General features: G+C 41.5%; 1 protein-coding gene across 6 annotated transcripts in view; it reads left to right on the top strand.

Annotated features, from left to right (window-relative positions):
* The window catches only part of NRXN3 (neurexin 3), a 1,780,548-nt gene that overhangs the window by 828,341 nt on the left and 931,972 nt on the right, over window positions 1–20,235 (top strand). For all 6 annotated transcript variants that reach the window (XM_075530567.1, XM_075530566.1, XM_075530569.1 and 3 more), the window contains one exon: window positions 1,953–2,072. In XM_075530567.1, the coding sequence (XP_075386682.1) occupies window positions 1,953–2,072 (120 nt within the window). The remainder of the gene's footprint in view (window positions 1–1,952; window positions 2,073–20,235) is intronic.

Here is a 20,235-nt window from a genome sequence, read left to right as displayed (position 1 = left end):
TCTTCAATGACAAACAACCTGTCTAACGTTCTCAATAATTCACCCTGTCCCTGACCTCACCCCCCAACCCGTTTTCACTTCCACATCTTGTAGCATACCATCTTCCCCTTCACAGTTAACATGTGTTTACCCTCTAGCCTATTGCTTTTCTTCCCCCTCTTCCCGTCCAATCCCTGGCAAAGTCAAAGTCTATTTCTTTGGGTATGCAAAACTTGATCTGGATCCCCGCTTTTAAAACAGTTTGAGCATGCCTCCTCAAATAGCAATGTCTATTTATAAATTAGATTGAAAGTAGCGGTGTGAACTGCACGGTTGGCTGTTCAAATGCACCAACTTCCTGCTGGAGAGAGAGAGCTCTCTACTCCTCTACATAGTTATAGTCCCAGAAACCCTTGTTGGCTGCTATGAGTCTGAACGAACTGTACAGCAGTCGGATGCCTTTGGAAGTAGTAGGCTTGTATATAATTTGTATAGAAATAATAAAAAACAGAAATCAGAAAGTAAGAGAGCAAAAAGATGAACAAAATTTCTTCCATATTCCCCAAAGTTTTCCTTTGCCTCCTGTGGTATACACACGCTCGTTGGAGAGAATTTTTCTAAGATGTGTACAGTAACAACATGCCAAAGTGCTGTACTTTTCAAAACCTTAGGACGCTTTGAAAGTACTGGGCACTCATGAAAGCCAGGGAGTCTGGTTTCCCCATTCAGTAACTCTAGCATGGAGTTTAGGGATTTTAATCTCTGGAAACCCCCAGCAGCTCGTGGCCTAGGTACTATACTTGGAGAATTACAAAACATGGGTCTCAGAGTGAGTCTATTTGCATTTGACACCAAAACCCTTTAAGGACCAACCGTGTGGCTTTGGGTTAAGTCGTTTTGCTTCTCTGAGCTCAGTTTACCTATCTGTATAAAGCTCTTGGGAGTCTGAATGAGGTCATGTAGACCTAGCTTCGGTATTCATGCCCGTCATTGAGAAGCCATGATTACAGAGGGGCTCCTATATCATTACCATGAACACCTATCTTCCCGATGTCACAAAGGAGACTTTAGAGACGCTTCATTTTACAACAAGAAATTTGACTTTAATTCCTAAGAACCGTGGTGCGATGGGGTCACCTTTGTTTGTTTGTTTACCTTAGCATGATATGTTAAGAAAGACCAGGTTCCAAAGGAAATCGCGGTCTAACTGTCGCGATGAAGCTCTGTCGCGAAGTCTACTTAGAAGAGAACACTGTGTTCAGCCCTCTCCCTTGTGTGTGTAATAGTGGATAGTTTGTGGTTAATTGTGAATTTCCTGTTGTCTTGGTCTCTTGGGGATTCTCATTGCATGACGCAGCGATGTGAGTCGGGGTGGTTGTGCCTTCTACGGTTTGGGGGCACGAGAATGATGAATTCAGGTGGTTGCTTTCGACTGAAGGGGCACTGCTGGCACAGTAAAGAAGCCGCGGTGGCACAGTGGGCACCACACTCAGCTGCTAAACCTCAGGGTGGGTGGGGGGTTGAACCCGCCAGCTGCTCCTTGCGAGGAAGACGTGGCCATCTGCTTCTTACCATTAAAACGGGAAGGCCTGGACCCCTCATGAGGCTGTTCTAGTCTGTCCTACAAGGTCCCCTGAATCAGAATTGACTGCAGTGGATTGGGTTTGGTGGCACAGTCAGGAGTCCTTGTGGCACAGTGCTTAAAGCGCTCAGCTGCTAATGGAAAGACCAGTAGTTCAAATCTACCAGTCACTCCCAGGGTGAAAGAATGGCAGTTTGCTTCTGTAAAGATTTATAGCTTTGAAACTCTAAGGCCAGTTCTACTCTGTTCTAAGGGGCCCTTGGGAGTTGGAATTCACTCAACAACAAAGCGTTGGATTTCGTTTTTAGCTTTGTTTTGCATTTGCTTAGTTTTTAATCAAACTTCATCTCGCCCTCTGTTCTTCTCCCTTTCTGTTCTTGTGCATTGCCAGGACCCAGCACCACCTGCCAGGGAGATTCCTGTGCCAACCAGGGAGTCTGCATGCAGCAGTGGGAAGGCTTCACTTGTGACTGCTCCATGACCTCGTATTCGGGGAACCAGTGCAATGATCGTGAGTACAAGCTTCTCATACTTGGAACCGATTCAAGGCGCCCAGGGCCTGGAGAAAACTTAAATGACAGTATGTAAGAGAAAGGCTCTTCTGAAAGATTCATAAGCAATTTTCTCTTCCAGAAACTTGGAGAATAAGCAACTCGGAGAATAGTGTTCTTAAGGGCAGAGCAAAGAGATACCTCTTGCTTAACAATACTAGTATTCTCTTATCCTTCTTTCCCCCTCCGTTTTTGGTGAGATATTTTCTTTTCCTTTTGAGAATTAAGATTAAAATTCATGTGTCTGAGAGAGAGGGGAAAGAAATCAAGCAGGGTTTTTGTTGTACGCTGTTTAGTTCTCGGTTAATTAAGTCATCTGGATAACAATTTAGAGACACTTCATTGTCATTACCTAGAAATTAGAGAATGTTTATGGAAAGCAGTTATTTTCAGAAAGTTTAGAGACTTTCTTTGTCCTTCCAAATAAAGATTTCAGAGTCATATTCCTTAACACCCAAGATATATTCCATGAAGCAGAATTATGTGACTTGGACATTGTACAATTACCATGTTATGCAGAGGCCAGCCTCTGTTACAAACACATTTTATGCAAAAAAAATTTTAAGTCAAATCTGTACATACTTTGAAATAGTTTCAATTTTTGTCTAACATCAATCAAATCTTTGTCTTATTGTATAATGTACAATGTATCTTTCCATGCATCAAAAGAGCATCAGCGAAACACTTCCAGACACACTAGACCATCTTAAGTTTAGGAGCACATTGGTCATAATCATGATAAACAATAATAATAATGTTGTGCTGTGTCAAAAGTGGTACCTGTTTATGATGCCACCATAGGGTGTTTGAATGTTCACTATAATAGGCTTGATGGGAGTCAGGGCTCTCGACATACATGCAGTCAAACGTTGGCCCAGCGACTATTAGGCTGTACACGACTGCAGACATCCTCCCCGGCCCCCTTCCAATTCAATGAGTTGTGACTATTTTCAGAACTCTTTCAGGTCTATGATAATGAAGCCCTGTGGTGACTTATATTGATATGTATTTGTAATATAAATGGCTACTCCACTTATATGTACATTTCACTTGTGAGAATATTTACGTGTGTCCTTCTCTGTGTCTTGATTGAACTAGAAGAGGACCTTGTGACTGTTACACGTAAAATGCTACGTTGATTTAGGGATAAAAGGAGGTCTATTTTTATGCATATGCTTCTGACCCTGATGGTGAAGATATTCAATCTGTGGCCATCAGTAAACTTGAGTCTTTATTTCCTTCCTAGGTTATTTTTTGTAACATATCCATTATTAAAGAGGAACACACTTGAAATGCATAAACACTTACTGCAAAGAAATTTATTGAAAGACGAAAGAAAAGAAAGAGAAGTCCTGCCTTTACAAATTCCGATCACCGTTTGATTTTCTAACGCAGTCTTTATGGTAGATTTTGCTTTGCAATCCAAAATAATAGCCGCCTGGCCTCCTGCTTGATAAGACTAAAATGAATTGATCTGACTAAGCGGCAGAGGCTTTTCATGACTATGCCCTGAAGCAGGTCCCAGTTTCCATGCTCTCTCTACCATATCTGTTTGGCTTTCCTCGAATCCTTAGTTCTCAGTAGATTTTCGCGTGTTTTGCCTTTTATAACTATCCTTTCCATGATTCCTTAGCAGCTTTGTTGTTAGTCTTTTAAAATACACTGAGGGAAAACAAGTGAGAAATTAGGCGGGGCAGGGAGAAAACTTTGTGGACACTTGTTGCTGGAAACGTGATCCTTGAGCACCCTGTCTGGGATGAGAAGGACGCGGTGTCTGCAGAATGCTTGGATGGCCATTGCTCTCACCAATTGTCTTTGGCGGTACTTAAGGTCCTCCTGTCATGTTTATGAATCTGGAGTATCAATTCACTCTGAAGAAGACAGCCAGATGGGCACATGGAGAGTAGCGGGGACATGGTACAGCACGGCCTTTAGGTCACCCTCATTGGTCGGCATGTAGGTCCTCTCTTTAAGTATTAGTATGTACTTTTTACTCTCAAAGTGTATTCTATATCACATATCCTTACCACTCTGTGTCAGGAAGATGCTGTGCACACAGAAAAGACAGAAAGGTAAGTTGTTCCAACTGTGTTGAGTCAGCGCCATCTGCAGAAGGTAGGTGTGTATTTTTTTGTCATTGATCAGTTAGTTCATCTCTGTCATGCAAGGCCCAGCATGGTTTTAAGGTAAAATTCCACTCAAGCGCTTTCCACGTTCCTATGATTGCATCTGATTTTGTCATGAACATTTTCTGTCACAGTCCCGAATGAGGACCGTAGCATTGTATGACTTGGGCAATGTGTTGATACTGAGTAGAAGATGAGAACAAGGATTGGAGAGTGTCATATTACTTGGGTGGCAGCATCTCATCCTTCAAAAATGTTCCTAAGATGCTCAGGTTGAGGAAAGTATTATTTGAACTCTATTTTTAAAATAATGTCGTGGCATCCTTTGGTAGTAGAGGAGCCTCTAAACCAAGATGACTCAAATGATCACTTTGGTTAGTTTTCTCCTACAGGCTGCAGGGGGGCTTCTACAACCAGGTGGCTCTATGGGGAAGTGAACATTTCAGTTACAGAAATATAAAGGGCTTAAGTGACGAGCAAATGCTTTGAAAATTATTAGGGCAAAGTATGTACAGATGTGCTTTATACAATTGATGTGTGTAAGGATTGTGATACAGTTGTATGGGTCCCTAATAAAATTTAAAAAAAATAAATATAGAGGCACATATGTTGAATGTAGGCATACAGGGAGTGTCTGTAAGTTCAGAGCAAAACTTGTCATGAAACCCAACCAAATACGAAAGCGGTGTCAAAAACGTTCACAGGAAAAAAAAATCCCATTTTCTTTTAGTTCCATGTTTCCTTAAACTTCTAAACCCCTCTCTCGTATGTAAAAATGGTAGGTTCTTGGATATTGCTACAATGACTATCCCACAGGCCAAGGATCGTCATTCAATGTATTTGAGGAAACATTCTCTTTGGAAAGGACTCAGATCCAGTGGGGTCCCCCCCCCCACCTTGTTTTACTGTTTCGTATTAGTAAAACACTATCTTACTTTTTAAGATACTAACTATTTCAGTATTTATTTACTATTATTTTACACTATAGTGCCTTTCCTTATTTACTATTAGACACAACAGTGATTGCATCACTATCTTGCGTCCTGGACCCTTGTTGTCCATATAGACCTTGATCCTTAGGATCGTGACTTCCTGTTTTATCCCACAGCCAATTCATGATGAAGTTTCCTCTCTGATGCTGTGTGCCTACATATGTACCAGACTTTTCCTACTTAGCCTGCATCCTGAGTGGAGAGTTCACCAGCACAGCTGAACAAGGGTCATGCTTGTCATTTGCAAAGGCCATTTGGGAAAATTGCAGAGGAGGAAGGATAAACTGGGAAAGCATATTCATGGAAGATAAAGAAGGAAGAGTAAGCGAGCACTGGGTTTTATATGGAAGACCAGAGAGGACAGTAGACATTGACTTGGCGCTATGCTACCTACCTTTGACTAAAATCACAATAATGGGGATGTGCATTTTAAGTGGAGGTGATCACCATCAAGGACGTCTGGTTTTTACCCAATTCTTGAGAATAGAATGTTTTATAAAATGCTGCAAATGCCTAACTTATCATCATCTTTAAAATGCTGCCCCACAACACTCTGGATTCTTTACAAATGCAATCTAACTACAAAAGGGGTTTGATTTTTAAAAGGGAAACCCATTTGGGATGTTCCATTTTCCATAGGTGTTTTACAGGGCAGCAAGTTGATCATCAATGTAAACAAAAGCATATCAATGTATAAGAGTCAATCATAGCATACCAAACTGCTAACTAGAGTACTGGCCAGAGTTTGATATTTTTTTAAATGACGTGCTCAGTTCATAAGCTAGAGAAGTGTGTTCTTTCTGTGCATGGCTTGCAGGGTCATGCACGTTTTATGGTTTTTAACACTTCTACTGTGGATTCTGTAGCTTATGGCCAGTCTTTTCCTGATCTGTTCTCCATGTGTAGTCTCTGTTTGGAAGAGCTGCCATCACGTAGATTCTTCTTACCCCATTGAGTAGTGTGTACATTAAAACTTACATCCCAGTTAGTAGCTCGAGGTGGATGGTCTTTGCATGATTCCACCATTCCCTACAGGAACACAGTGGTATGACGGAGGTTGACAGGTGACATGGTGGTGGGGAAGGTGGGACATACATATCTCTGGCTACCATTCTGTTCCTTCGTTTTCTCTGTATGATTGCCACGTGTGAGAATGGCTTCCTTGTGGTGAATAGAAAAGAAGAATCTTCTTGCTGGAAACCAGGTAAACTTGATTATCTTATTGCTCTTAGGTACTGCCAGATTACGGCCACCTCACAGCCCCTGTGTGCAACCGGAATAAAAATGGCCTGGCCCTCAACAGCCCTTGTCATTTTTGCTAAATTTCAGCCCAGTAGAGCAGCTGTCGTGTCCAGTCATTTCATTGAAGGTCTTCCCCAGTTTGACTGACCCTCTATGGGACCCAGGGTGACTCCCTACTCCAGGAGCTCGTCCCTCCTGAAAATGCGCCCAAAGTATGGGAAGTGAAGTCTTACCATCCTTGCTTCTTAGGAGCATTCTGCCTGTCCTTCTTTCAAGAAAGATGTGTTTGTTATTATTGCAGTCTGCGGTACCTTCAGTATTCCTAGAATGAAAAGAAATCATGGGTGGAAAATGGTAAGTGCTTACGTTACGTAGGTTGACTTAGAGTTTGTAACCACAGTGAAATGGACCATTCCAGATGCAATGGAGGATCCCACCAGACCTACAGAAAGTCAGACAAGTGACATGATCCACAAATGACCTTTAGTACCTTTGAAAAAACTTGAAACAAGAAGATTAGCTTCTCAGGGATTGAAGGTCAACTAACAGTTAACTCAGTGACACGTATTCCAGTGTAAGAACAAATAGAACTTTTATGGGGTCTTCAAGGAATTCCTTGATTGGATATTGAGATTTTATTGATACTTTAGATCAGGGCTGAGAGTCTGGAGAAATCATAGTAATTTGTTATTATGGGGTTGCCAAATCCAGTCCTGAATCCAGAATGAGCATGCCACTCCCATTGGCACCCTGCTATTGACTTCCTCTGTTTTTCTTTCGCCACATCACATGATGCTACACCAAAATCCACATTCACTTTGTGAGAATAGTCATTTTAAACACCTCGTGTCTATTTGCCATCATTTTTATCTTTGCACATGTATTGTTTCAGGATTCACACAGTTCTGGGGTCATGTCACTGGAGATGTGCCCTGGGGAAGCAAGTGGGGAGCCGTCTGGGGCACACAGGTTCTAAACATACCCACACAACTCAGGTTCCCAGGTTCAGGAATTGGGTGTGGGGTTAAGAGAGGAGAATAAATGTGGACCGTTAGTCCGTCATCACAGCCTGACACTGCACGGGACATTGCTAGTCCTACATTGTGGGCTACTTGTTGGAGAAATTGCTAGGTTCACACTGGCATGTGATAATAGATGTTCTTTGCTTGCAACAAATCAATATGAGGCAGCTGTGGATCGTGCAGACAGCAGAGTGTGAAGCGCCTTTTCAGACAGTGTCCTGCCGGACTGGCTGTTAAGCTGCACTGTTGGCTATTGATCGGCCTCTTGCTTTTTATTTATTGTGTGGGTTTATTTATTTTTTAAAAGTAGGTTGGCGTATTGATTAAATCTGTTAAAAACACATTTCCCATTCAGGCTTCAGAAAAACATAAGCAATATATGCATTACTTAGTGTACAAACAAGAGGACAGGCTTGTAAATCCTAATTCGGCCTCTTGAGTAAACATAGGTACACAGGCATTACATTGTTACCTTTCTTATTATTTGTATAGCAATATTTTCCAAGACTATCACACTACAATATGTTGTCGGTTTGTGTTTCTCTGCCAATTTAGCTTTGTCCACCTCTCCGTGGCCAGCAAATAGGCCAATATTTTACTCATAGCATTGTTGTTCACGTCGTAGAGCACACTTAGTGTTGTTACTTTGTCCATTTTTATAAGGTCAGCTCCAACCCACTGTGAACTTATCTCTAACATTACCCAGTCCTGCGTCATCTCTGCGGCCATTGTACGTTTGCGTCCATTGTGGGGGGGGCTATCACGTTAATCCTTCTCATTGAAGATTTCCCTCATTTTCATGCACCCTCGACTTTACCAAAATTCATATTGTTCTCTAGGAATTTTTTTTTCTGACGATGTGTCCAAAGTAAGTAAGTCTTACCATCCTCACATCTAAGAGGCACTCTGCCTCTCTATCTTCCAAGATTGATTTGTTTATTCTTCAGACATGGTGTATCTGATATTCTTCATCAACACTATAATTCTCATATTTCAATTCTTCTGTCTTCTTTTGTCACGGTTCAGCTTTTGGGTAGATCTGAGGTGATTGAAGTCACTCCCGCTTGGGCCAGGTACATCGAAGTCATCAAAATGACACTTTTGCTTTTTGAAAAATTGAGGAAGTCTTTACCAGCTGATTTGTCCATGGAAACATATCACTTGATTTCTTGGGTGCTGCTTCCACGGACATTGACTATAGATTCAAAGAGAATGAAATTATTGATTAGTTTTTCTCCACTTCTCATGATGTTTTTATCAGTCTGGTTGTACAGATTTTCATTTGCTTCACATTAAGGTGGATCCGTACCGCAGTCTTTGACTTTACCAGTCACTGGTTTAGGTCCACTTGAATCCTGGCACTCGCAGTTGTACAATATATATATCATATGTTGTTAATGACTCTTTCCCGCATCCTGATGCTGTGCTTTTCTTCATTTAATCCGGCTTCTCAGATGATGCGTTCAGCACACAGACTGAACAAGGAAGGTGAAAGAATACCACCCTGTACCACAGCCTTCCCAGTCTGAAGCTATCCGCTTTCATGTGCTCCATAGCCGTGTTCAAACAGCCGACTCTTATTGGGTATTCAAGCAGAGCCGCATGCACAGGTCCTGCATGGACACCCATTACCATTTGTTTATTTATTCACCCATAGAGTGAACTTTAATTTCTTCATTCAGCATAATTATTAATTGATGATATGACAGAATAAATAAGATAGTGTCTTTTCCATAAAACATTACAATGAAGTGAACATGGGAAGGTATGTCAACAGTCTATCAAGAAAAGTCATAAAGCAATGCGAGATGAGATGAACTTTCCTTCGAATCAAGACTGAAGAAGAGCAGCTGCTATTAGATCTTTTAATGGGGGATGAGTCTTCAGTATTTTTTAAATGGTTCCTAAACAGATATGGGAAGGAGAGACAGCATTCCAGGAAACAGAACTGTGCTATAGTCACTTTCTACCTATTTCTTCACAATTTTTTAAAGCATTTAAAGCATTTTACTGGGGTCTCATTCAGCTCTTATCACAATCCATCCATCCATCTGTCCATTGTGTCAAGAACATTTGTACACATGTTGTCATCATCATTTTCAAAACATTTTCTTTCTACTTGAGCCCTTGGTATCAGTTCATTTTCCTCCTCCCCACCCTCCCTCCTTGATGAACCCTTAATAATTTATATATATATATATATATATATATATATATATGTCTTCCACCAACCACTGTCTCCCTTCACATTTTTCTGTTATTCATCCCCCTTGGAAGGGGTTATATGTAGATCATTGTGATTGATTCTCCCTTTCTCCCCCAACCTTCCTCTTCCCCTCCTGGTATTGCTACTCTCATTATTCGTCCTGAGGAGTTTATCTGTCCTTCATTCCTTGTGTTTTGAGCTCTTATCTGTACAACTGTATATACTCTGATCTAGGCAAATTTATTACGTATAATTGGGATAATGAAGGGGGCTAGAGGAAAGTTTTATGTTTCATTAGTGCTATACTGCATCCACACTGTCTCACCTCTTCCTTGTGACCCTTCTGTGAGGGGATGTCCACTTATCTATAGACGGGTTCTGCACTCCACCCTCCCCTCATTTCACATCAATGTGATTTTTTGTTCTGCATCTTTGATGCCTGATCCCATTGACATTTCATGATCACACACGCTGGTGTGCTTCTTCCATGTGGACTTTGTTGCTTCTCAGCTAGATGGTCGCTTATTTATCTTCAAGTCTTTAAGACCCAAGACACTATATCTTTTGGTAGCCGGGCACCATCAGGTCTCTTTACCACATTTGCTTATGCACCCATTTTTTTCTTCAGCAATCGTGATGGGAAGGGGAGCTTCATAGAATACCAGGTTATTAGAACAAAGTATTCTTGCATTGAGGGAGTACTTGAGTAGAGGCCTAGGAATTGTGCCCAATTTTCTCCACATTTTTATTGTAAGCATTTATATAGCTGAGATCAAACTCTGTTTAAAAGTTGTACTCTCTATATTTTGCTTAACATTTTGTAATAAGTCATTTTCCTTAATAGGGAAAAAAGATTGAATTCTCTGATCCTTGGTATAATACCCATTATGGTGGTCAGTCCCTGGGGAGGAATTTTTCACTGAATATACTTATGAATCCTGCATGTAGACTTAATTTGACCTTAATCTTCATTTATTTCATTGAGCCATTGGCAGATGTTGATGTTAAATTTTAATTATAATGAACCAAATTTCTTAGATGGTAATTTGTAACATATGTAATTTATTGAATTACAGAAGATATTCCAGAATCACCATTAGAGTACTTGCCTTTAGAATCAAACTCAGAATGCCATTCCTAACTCTTTTTAACATTGTGAAATTGAATTATTTGCTGGGCCTCTTGAAGCTTTGATATAAAACAAAATGCATCACAGGTACTTAATAAATATGAGTAGAGTTAGTGATTATTATAACTAAAAAAAATACTTGACATTTATCAAGTACTTATCCTGTCTCTGCTACTTTATTAGGATAGTTTTAAAGATATCATCCCTTTAATCATTACAGCTTTTTAAACTATTCTTGGCCTGATTTTAATAGTATGAAAATGGAAGTTACACGGGAAATAGATGAATATGAGTTTTGTCACAAAAAAATCAAAATCTGGCTACTATGTCATAGTCAGCAATACAGTGAAATCTATGAAAGCCAGAACTTGCTGGGACTGCCACGCATTTGGGGGATCACACGTTCTCTGCCATTGACAGGGTGGTTAAACCACTCTTCTACCTTTCCTTTCAAAGGGAGAGGTTTTCGAGTGCCCCTTCTCTGGCAGGTTTCTGCTTTTGCAGGTTTTACTGTAAGAATAGACTAATATCTACACTGCTTACTAGACCAGGTGCTTCATTCCAGATGGCCAGGGCTGCACAGAAGACCAAATTGCAACCAATTAGAGGGGTTGCAATGGGCAGCTCTGGTTTCTTGCTTCTTAATTTTATATCATTTCAGCCTTTTGATCACTTCAGGTATTTTTGTGTTAATACTCAGATGAGGTCCTTCAATGATTTTTTTCTAGATTAACTGTGCTAGAAAATAAAATGTATCCCTCCCTTATGCCCCCAATTATTTATGTCTTCATTTCTCTGGTGACCAAGAAAGACCGATGGTGGTGTGTAGTAAAGAAGTTGGCTGTTAACTGATTCATCAGCAGTTCCTCCCCATGTGCTGCCCCAAGCGAGAAAGAGGTGGCAGTGGCCTCCATAAAGATGTAAAATCCTGGGAATAAATCTGCTCTATTGAACGGGGTTCCTGTGATATGCCATCAACTCAATGGCAGTGGGTTCTTGGGTTGGTTGGTTGGTGGGTTGGTGAGTTGGTGGGTTGGAGCAATCCTAGAGGAGATTGATTCCGACCTTCTGACTTTCTCATTTTGGTTAGAATGCAGTTCCTGCACAGGATCATGCACGAGACCAGACTGTAGACAGTGAGTGGGAGGTCTGTGTTCCCATCTTGAGTCTATTTCTTGACATTGACGTTATCTTGGGCAAGTTAATGACTCAGTGTCTCTAAGTTGAGAGATTTTAGAAGTCACATCTCATGAGATTTTTTTAAAGATTGAGTTAATTGTGTGGCACATATTGATCCCTAGAGAATGCAGGGCTACTCTGAGAGTAATTAAAAAAACAATACAAAAATATGATTCATATAAATATATAATTTTCAAAAAGCTAAAAATATAATTGTCAGACAAGTATGGAATGAAAATGCATCAAACTTATTTAACTTCTTAACAAGGAAAATAAAAAGATGATGCTGTTGGTGCCAAGAATATTTGAGGAGATTTATATTTGTAGGCATTGGAAAAGAATATTATAATACACATTTAAGTTAAATATAAGACTGATTAATGCCTCCCGAGTCAAACTCACCTTAACCCTTAGTGTTATATTTTCTACTGAACCATAGTCTATAGATTTGCATGTCACCACACAGAGACATGGTCCTAATCATTAGTAAATAGTAGTTTCAAACACAATGCCAATATATTCTCCCATAGATTGAAATGTTGTCTGTAGGAATCTATTAAACAATACCCCTTACTCTGTGACATTTAAAAAATCTCCCTAGTCATTTCTTTCCCTATTTGAGTAATTTTTAGTACTACCACTGTCTATTCAATTTCTGTTTTCTTAACTTGAATCTTTCTTACATATACAATTATCTTTCCTTTTCTCACTAAGTAACTGCTGAATTTTTTAGGGCACTTTGTCAGCTGTACATCATGATAATGCTAGAAAGTAGAAACGCTTATTACCCCCGTTTCATAGATGAAAGGCTGAGACACGAAGAAGGGAAAGAATGTGCTCAAGGTCAACCCTTTTTCAGTAGGAAGAATGTTTGATTGTAACGGCTTGGCTTTGGACTGTGGACATCTTCTAATATCTTAAGGAAAACTCATCGGAATATATGGCAGGCAACAATCCATATCAGCCACACAGAACTTCACTACTGTTTTTACTGCATCGATTGGCGTCTGATGTTTTCCTTTTTTAAAGTCATGCCCCGCGTCTACACGGTTATTATGAGGGCTTGTGTCGCTTTTTCTTTGTTTGGGTTAAATAGGGATACAAGTAGGATCGATCTGCTCAGGTGACAAGATCAGAGGTTCCATGGCACAGCTACCATTTGGAAAGGTTGCTGGGTCTAGTCATGCAGGAGGTAGAGCCAGAGAGATCAGCAAGGGTGAGAGGGGCAGCGTGGTCCCACGGCAGGCGCAGATCTGAAGGCCAGACATGCGAAGGACACCCTCCGGAGCCCACAGCACCAAAGATCATCCCCAGGGCTGTTTCCTTCCACTTAATTTTTTTTTCATATGCCTGAGCCTACAGATAAGCAGAGCAGCTACAGGGAGGCCAGATAATGATGACCAAATCCAGGGTCTTCTACAAGGGAGGAATGAGATGCTGGTAGTCTTGGGACCCAGCACTGTTGATACGGCTGTCAGCTTTGCCACACAAGAGAGATCCTTGCTGGTAAGTTTCCATGGACTGGAGATATTGCCTTTCTTACATTATGATGGGACTCCCCCGAGAGTGCAAGCAATTAATATACTCAGCTACTAACTCGAAGGTTTGAGGTTCAAGTCAACCCCAAGGTACCTTAGAAGAAAGGTCTGGAGATCTGATTTTTTAAAAATCGAATGAAGACACTATTGAGCACAGCTCTTCTCTGGATCCATGAACAAAAACTGATATGACAGTTGCTAGTTACAGTTTAACCTAGATTAAATGCTTCTGTGAATACACATGCAATCATAAAACAGCTTCAGTAAGAGCCAGGACTACTTGCAACTTCTGTCTTAGCCTGCTTTTTAGGAAAATTAATTGGGGTAAAGCCATTGGTACCTACAAAATCTCGGAGAGACTTGCCGCTCTGGCTGCTTGCTGAAAATGAAGCAGACTTACACCACTGATGAAGATCAAAGACTACAACATGCGATGTAGACCGTCATTCGCCATGTCTGGAACAAAAATCCCCACAACTACACTCATAAGCCACATCCTGATACATGGAGAACGTATCGAAGAGGTCAAGTTGTTCATTTTACTTGGCTTCAAAATCAATGTCCCCGGAAGCAGCAGTCCAGCCATAAATGGCAGGTTTTATTGGACAAATCTGCTGCTACAGACCTCTTTGAGCTGTTGAGGAGCAAAGATGTCATTTTAAGGATTCAGCTGATCCAGACTCAGGCCAGCCAGAGTAGCATCAATTGCCTATGACAACTGGACAATGAATGAAGAAAACTGGAGACGTGCTTAGATGTGAGGATGGTCAGACTTCATCTCTGGTCCTTTGGACATGTCAGCAGGAGGATCCAGTCCCTAGCGAAGCCTATCCTGCTCGGTGCAGTAGCGACTTTGAATGAGGTAGACTTACACAATAGCTACATTAATGGGCTCCAACCCAGCAATGGTGGGAAAGATGGCGCAGGACCAGGCAGTGTTTTATCTTATTGCAATAGGGTCGGTGTGAGTCCGAACAATGGGAAGGCATATAACAATAAGAACAACGATGGTTCAGGAAAAATTATCTCTATAATTCAGGAGCCTATTCCTTGGCAGGACTTATAATTTGTTGAAATATGTGGTCTCACTAATTCATTTTAGCCATCTTCAGCCGACTATCTTTGTAGAGCATTTTTATTGCGTGTGCTAAATTATAGCCCATTTATTTCTAGTGAGCTTGGCTAGTTACTTATTGATGAAGATGGCAATAATCTACTGAGAACCTATTGGCTCACAGAATATAATTTTTATATTGCCTTGTTAGTCACACACCAGGTATAATTTTAATGTATTTTTCAATACAGACTTATAATTTCCTAAATTTTTCCATATCTAAAATCAAAGATGAAACAAATGAATTAATTTGTTTTTTAAATAGAACTAATGAATACAACTTTGTTCCCTCCCCTTAGTTATTTTCCTTCCCTATTTGCTTTTGAAAGAAGGAACATTTTTGATTAATGTAAAATTCACATTCAGCAAAATCGTATTATATAGATTGTGACAAATATTTATACCCATGCAGCCAATGCTCCATTGAGGGAGAGAACAATCCTGTGCTTCCAGAATGTTCCTTTGTGCCCCTTCCAATGAGTCCTTCCTAAATCCACTATTCATTGGATTTTTATGAACACACATTAGCTTGGCTTGTTTTTCAATAAGAATAAATGGAATGTTACAGTCTGTGCTCTTTTGTGTCTGCTTAGCCATCCCTGTGTATGCCTTTAAGACTCATCCATGTCGTGCATATATCCTAGCCTCCTTCTTCTCTTAGCTCCCTCTCTTGAACTCACAGGGTCTCCTGGCCTCCACCTGCGATCCTTCTTCCAATGTGGTGTGGAACTTCTCTCTAGGAAGTGTCAATGGTCCCCGAATGCTCTTCCTCCTTTGCCTGATATCTAGTGCCTGGGAACTCATGATTTCATAGGGCTTGTTTCTTTCTCAGTTGTTTTGGGTCAGATTATATATCCATCTGAGATCAGGCCACTTCTGCTATTCCACCCGAGTCAGAAGCAGATGTTCCTTTTTAATTCATTTCATCTTTACACTTTGAGATTTGAGTGTGAGCAAAGAGATGCTTTCAGTCACCACCCGCAGGACTGATTTGAGACTTTTGCATGAAGCTTGAGGCTGGCCCTGGCAGTGCAAAGCAGTGCCGGACATGTTTCTGTGGAAGACTGTCAACTGCACTTACAGGCCTCTGCCGCTACACGGAAGTATGGTAAGAAGCTGCACAAAGCTAGCTAGCTACATGTGTGTGTGTGTATGTGTATGTGTGTTCTTCAAACGTTTCTTCACGTGAGCTTCTGTGGTGAGATCCCCAGGGCTTTTTCCTGCCAGTCCTCTGACAGCCCTGATTAAGCTCAGTGGGCTTAGGGGTGTACTTGGCTCATGGACTAGCTCTTCTTATTATTTTCTTCACCCAGAATTTTTGTTTGCCTTCTCACCTATCTTTATCCTGTGGATCTTTGGTGCCGGTGTCACTTAGCCAAAAGAAATTAGCAAATGTTTTCAAACAACAACAAAAGAAGGGAGGCTTGAGGGAAAATGGAGGTGTTTTTTATGTCACCACAGACGATCACTACTTTAATCTGATGACCTTGAATGGCACCTGGCCTTGCGGTGTTTTTTAGTTTTGACTTTGGCAGTGGCTTTTCTTCTACATGCATAGGCATACAAGGCAACAGATAAAAAATAATCCCCCATAGCATGAGCTTATGTAAGCCCAGAACTAGGTGGACAATGTGATTGGGTTGACAGTGTGGACGAGGTGATGGCATAAATGATAGCCTGTCATGTTTTTAAAGTCTGCTGTAAAAAGGCCCTACTGTTCTTCATTAGACAATGTATACAACATGTATGCAAAAGCTAGGCATTTCTTTGCCAGAAGGAATGTTTTTTAGCTGTGCAGGAATTATCATGAATATCTCAATATGCAATTTTCTTCTTCAGGTGAGAAATGGAAATGTCAAGATGTGTTCATTTCTGTTCCCTCTTCTCACGGGAAGCCTTGTGTTTTCTGAATAGCGCTCTGTGGATGCATCTAAGTGAAATGCTTTTGTAGTGAATGGGGTGGGGGGGGGGAAGGCCTTTCTAAGAAAAAGCAAAGCCAAACCCACTGCTCTGGAGTCTATCCTCATGTGCAGTGACCCCACAGGACAGAGGAGCACTGCCCCTTTGGGGGAGGCTATGACTCTAGTGGAGCAGAAATCCTACTTTGGTGAAGCTCATAGGTTTGAACTGCTGAACTTGCAGTTAGCAACCTGAACATGCCCCCACCTACCCACCCCGTCTGCCACCAAGGATCCTTGATGTAATGTAGTGCAACTAGTCAATATGGACACTTGGCTGCTATCAGAGAGCTTGGATGTTTGAACTCATCCAGAGATGTCTCCCCGCAAAAAAAAAAAAAAAAAAATGGCCTAATGAAAAAACAAAAGCAAACAAAAACAGCCATTGAACCAAAAATCATCTATAGAGCACAGTTCTCCTTTGACAACCCTGGAGTTGCCATGAGTGGATCAATCAGAGGACAACTGACTAGAAAGTTCTCATGGGAAGAGTCTGTGGAGTCTTATCTCTCTCTTTCTCTCTCTCTCTCTCTCTCTCTCTCTCTCTCTCTCTCTCTCTCTCTCTCTCTCTCTCTCGCTCGCTCTCGCTCTCGCTCTGTATGTGTGTGTGTGTGTGTGTGTGTGTGTGTCACTTTCTCCCAAGTGAAGTGGTTTATTTTTCAGGATGAGATCTGCACATTGACAGTGTAAGACACAAGTACACTTAGATGTTTTTCACAGTCTGAGTTGCAATTTGTTTTCATTATGCAGGAGAAGATAATTCATCCAAAGCTAGTGTGCTCTTTGAAACAACTCTCAGGAAGAGTGGTAGGAAACTTGTGTATCCCAATCCCAACTGACTGGCCTTGTGTCAACTCCAACTCTTACTGCCCTTGGAGGAGAGGAGAGAAGCTCCTTCCAGGTTTCCAAGATGCGAGTCTGTAAGGAGCAGAGAGCCTCATCCTTCAGCCACGGAGTCACTGGTGTGTTCAAACTGCTGGCCTTGCGGTTAGCCGTCCCTCCTTACTCACTATGCCACTAGAGCCCTTTTTAAAAAGAATTTTATTAGGGGCTCATACAACTCTTATCACAATCCATACATACATCAATTGTGTAAAGCACATCTGTACATTCAATGCCCTCATCAGTTTTAAAGCATTTGCTCTCCACTTAAGCCCGTTGCATCAGGTCCTCTTTTTTTTTCCCCTCCCTCCCCGCTTCCCCCTCCCTCATGAGCCCTTGATAATTTATAAGTTATTATTTTGTCATATCTTTCCCTGTCCTACGTCTCCGTTCACCCCCTTTTCTGATATCCATCCCCCAGGGAGGAGGTCACATGTAGATCCTTGTAATCGGTTCCCTCTTTCCAACCCACTCTCCCTCTACCCTCCTAGTATCTCCCCTCACACCCCTGGTCACCACTAGAGCTCTTAAACTACCCTGTTTCCCTGAAAATAAGACAGTGTCTTATATTAATTTTTGCTCCCAAAGATGTGCTAAGTCTTATTTTCAGGGGATAGCTTATTTTTCCACAAAGAAGAATATGGTACACATTTATTGTTGAACCACAAAAAAAGAAATTTATTACCTGTATATGGTATGGTAGTAGTTGTCATCACAAACCAGCATAACCAGAGAAACTGTGAATCCTACAGTATCAAGAATTTCTTGTTACTACCATTATTTCCATGTACAAAAATCTATGGTAGATTTACTCATTTATTTAATGACAATCCTGTCATGATCTTCTGAAACATCATCATAACAATCCAAACCCTTATTTTCAGGGAGGTCTAATTTTCAGGGGGATGCCTTATATTTCAGCGAGAGGCAAAACTGTAAGTAGGTCTTATTTTCGGGATGTCTTATTTTCAGGGAAACAGGGTATGTACACAGTTATGAACAAATATACATTTTCTTGACTTCTCCACCACCACTCCTATGGCCCCACCCCTAGTTATTCAGAAATGATTTCACTAACCAGAAACCTCTGTGTCTATTTCTAAAAGGTTTTGCCTGAATTTTCAGTTGCATCTCAGTCCATTTGCCAGACTTTACATTTGTCATTATAAAGGTGTTGTTCTACTTGGGCCTGTAGGCCAGGGGAAATTTCCATAAAGCCCCATTAGCCTATGTGAGTCCTCCTATTGGGGGTGTTATGTTATCTCTGAATAAGGGCATAGGCACGTATGCATCATCTGGGATGTGTTTATCCTACAAGCCATCGTTCTGTCTCTTCTCCCAATTTGAAATTCCATTATGGCTACCCCAAGGTTGTGCCACCACCTTAAGGTTCACATCACTGCCTTGACAAGGAGGGTCCTTTCAACACACGTATCCTGAAACACACTCATGAAAAATCCATATAACAGAGCAAATTGGAAGGAGTTCATTAAAACATGCGAGTTTAGCCAAATGAACTCTCATGTTGGAAGGGGCTTAAGTCTGATTCCCCAAACACACCACATGCATTTTCAACATCTAACTTATTTAATCTGCTTTTGGATTAATTTAGCACATTTTCCTATTTTGTGCAGCGTAATGAACAATAAACACAGCCATAACCAAATTTCACAGCTATTTCCCAGTGTGGGGTAACATTTTGCATTTAGTTATATTTGGTTTCCTAGGTAATATTTGATTGTGGCTATATATTTCTAAAGCTGCAGCTCTTGTCACATTGAATGTTGTGGTGGCTGGCGGATTCCTCAGACATAGAGCAAGACTAGAAGGAGGAAGTGCCTCTGAAACTCTATGGAAAGCAAGGTCACGGATGGAATCAGCAGGGTGGCATTCCACTACCCACTGCCATGGAGTCAATTCCAACTCACAGCCAAGTGACCGCCTCTGTGGGGTTTGGGAAACTAATTCTTCATGGAGAGCAGAAAGTCTCCTCTTTCTCCTGCGGATCAGCTAGGGCAGCGGTTCCCAACCTGTGGGTGGCAACCCCTTTGGGCGTCAAATGACCCTTTCACGCGAGTCGCCTACGACCATCAGAAGACACATAAATATTTCACAATATAGAATTACATATTGCTTTGTGATTGACCATGATGGTTTAATTAGGTTCAATTTGTAGCAATGAAAATACATCCTGTCTATCAGATATTTACACGATGATTCATAACAGTAGTGATGAAGTAGCAACGAAAATAATGTTATGCTTGGGGGCCACCACCACATGAGGAACTATGAGGAAGGTGGAGAAGCACTGGGTAAGTGGCTGCCACATGCTGGCCTCAAAGTTAACAACTCGATGTGACACCCAATACCCCACCAGGGGTCCTCCGAGCATCCTGGAATGCGCAACCATCGTATTCTTCCTGTTGTCTCCCTCAGGAGCTTTCTTGGTTTTTGCCTTGGTCGTGTAATGCTGCTATGACAGATGTGCCCCACATGGGCGACTGTCTCCACAGAAACGCGTGGCTTCAAGCTAGAGGAGGTGGTTGCTGTTCATGGGTGTGCCCTGGATTCGGTCTGACTCAGTGTGACCATCTGCCCCACAGACCGGCACCCTGCCCAGGCCTGAGCCATCCTCACGGGGTTCTTATGTCTGTCTGAGTCCACTGTGTCCATCCATCTCGTGAAGGGCCGCCCTCTTTGACGCTGCCCTCTAATTGACCATGCTTGGTGGCCTT

The sequence above is a fragment of the Tenrec ecaudatus genome, chromosome 14 (genome assembly GCF_050624435.1).
Source record: "Tenrec ecaudatus isolate mTenEca1 chromosome 14, mTenEca1.hap1, whole genome shotgun sequence".
NCBI classification, from domain to species: Eukaryota; Metazoa; Chordata; class Mammalia; order Afrosoricida; family Tenrecidae; genus Tenrec; species Tenrec ecaudatus.
The sequence above is the reverse complement of the archived record's forward strand: the minus strand, read 5'-3'. Positions and strand labels throughout refer to the sequence as shown.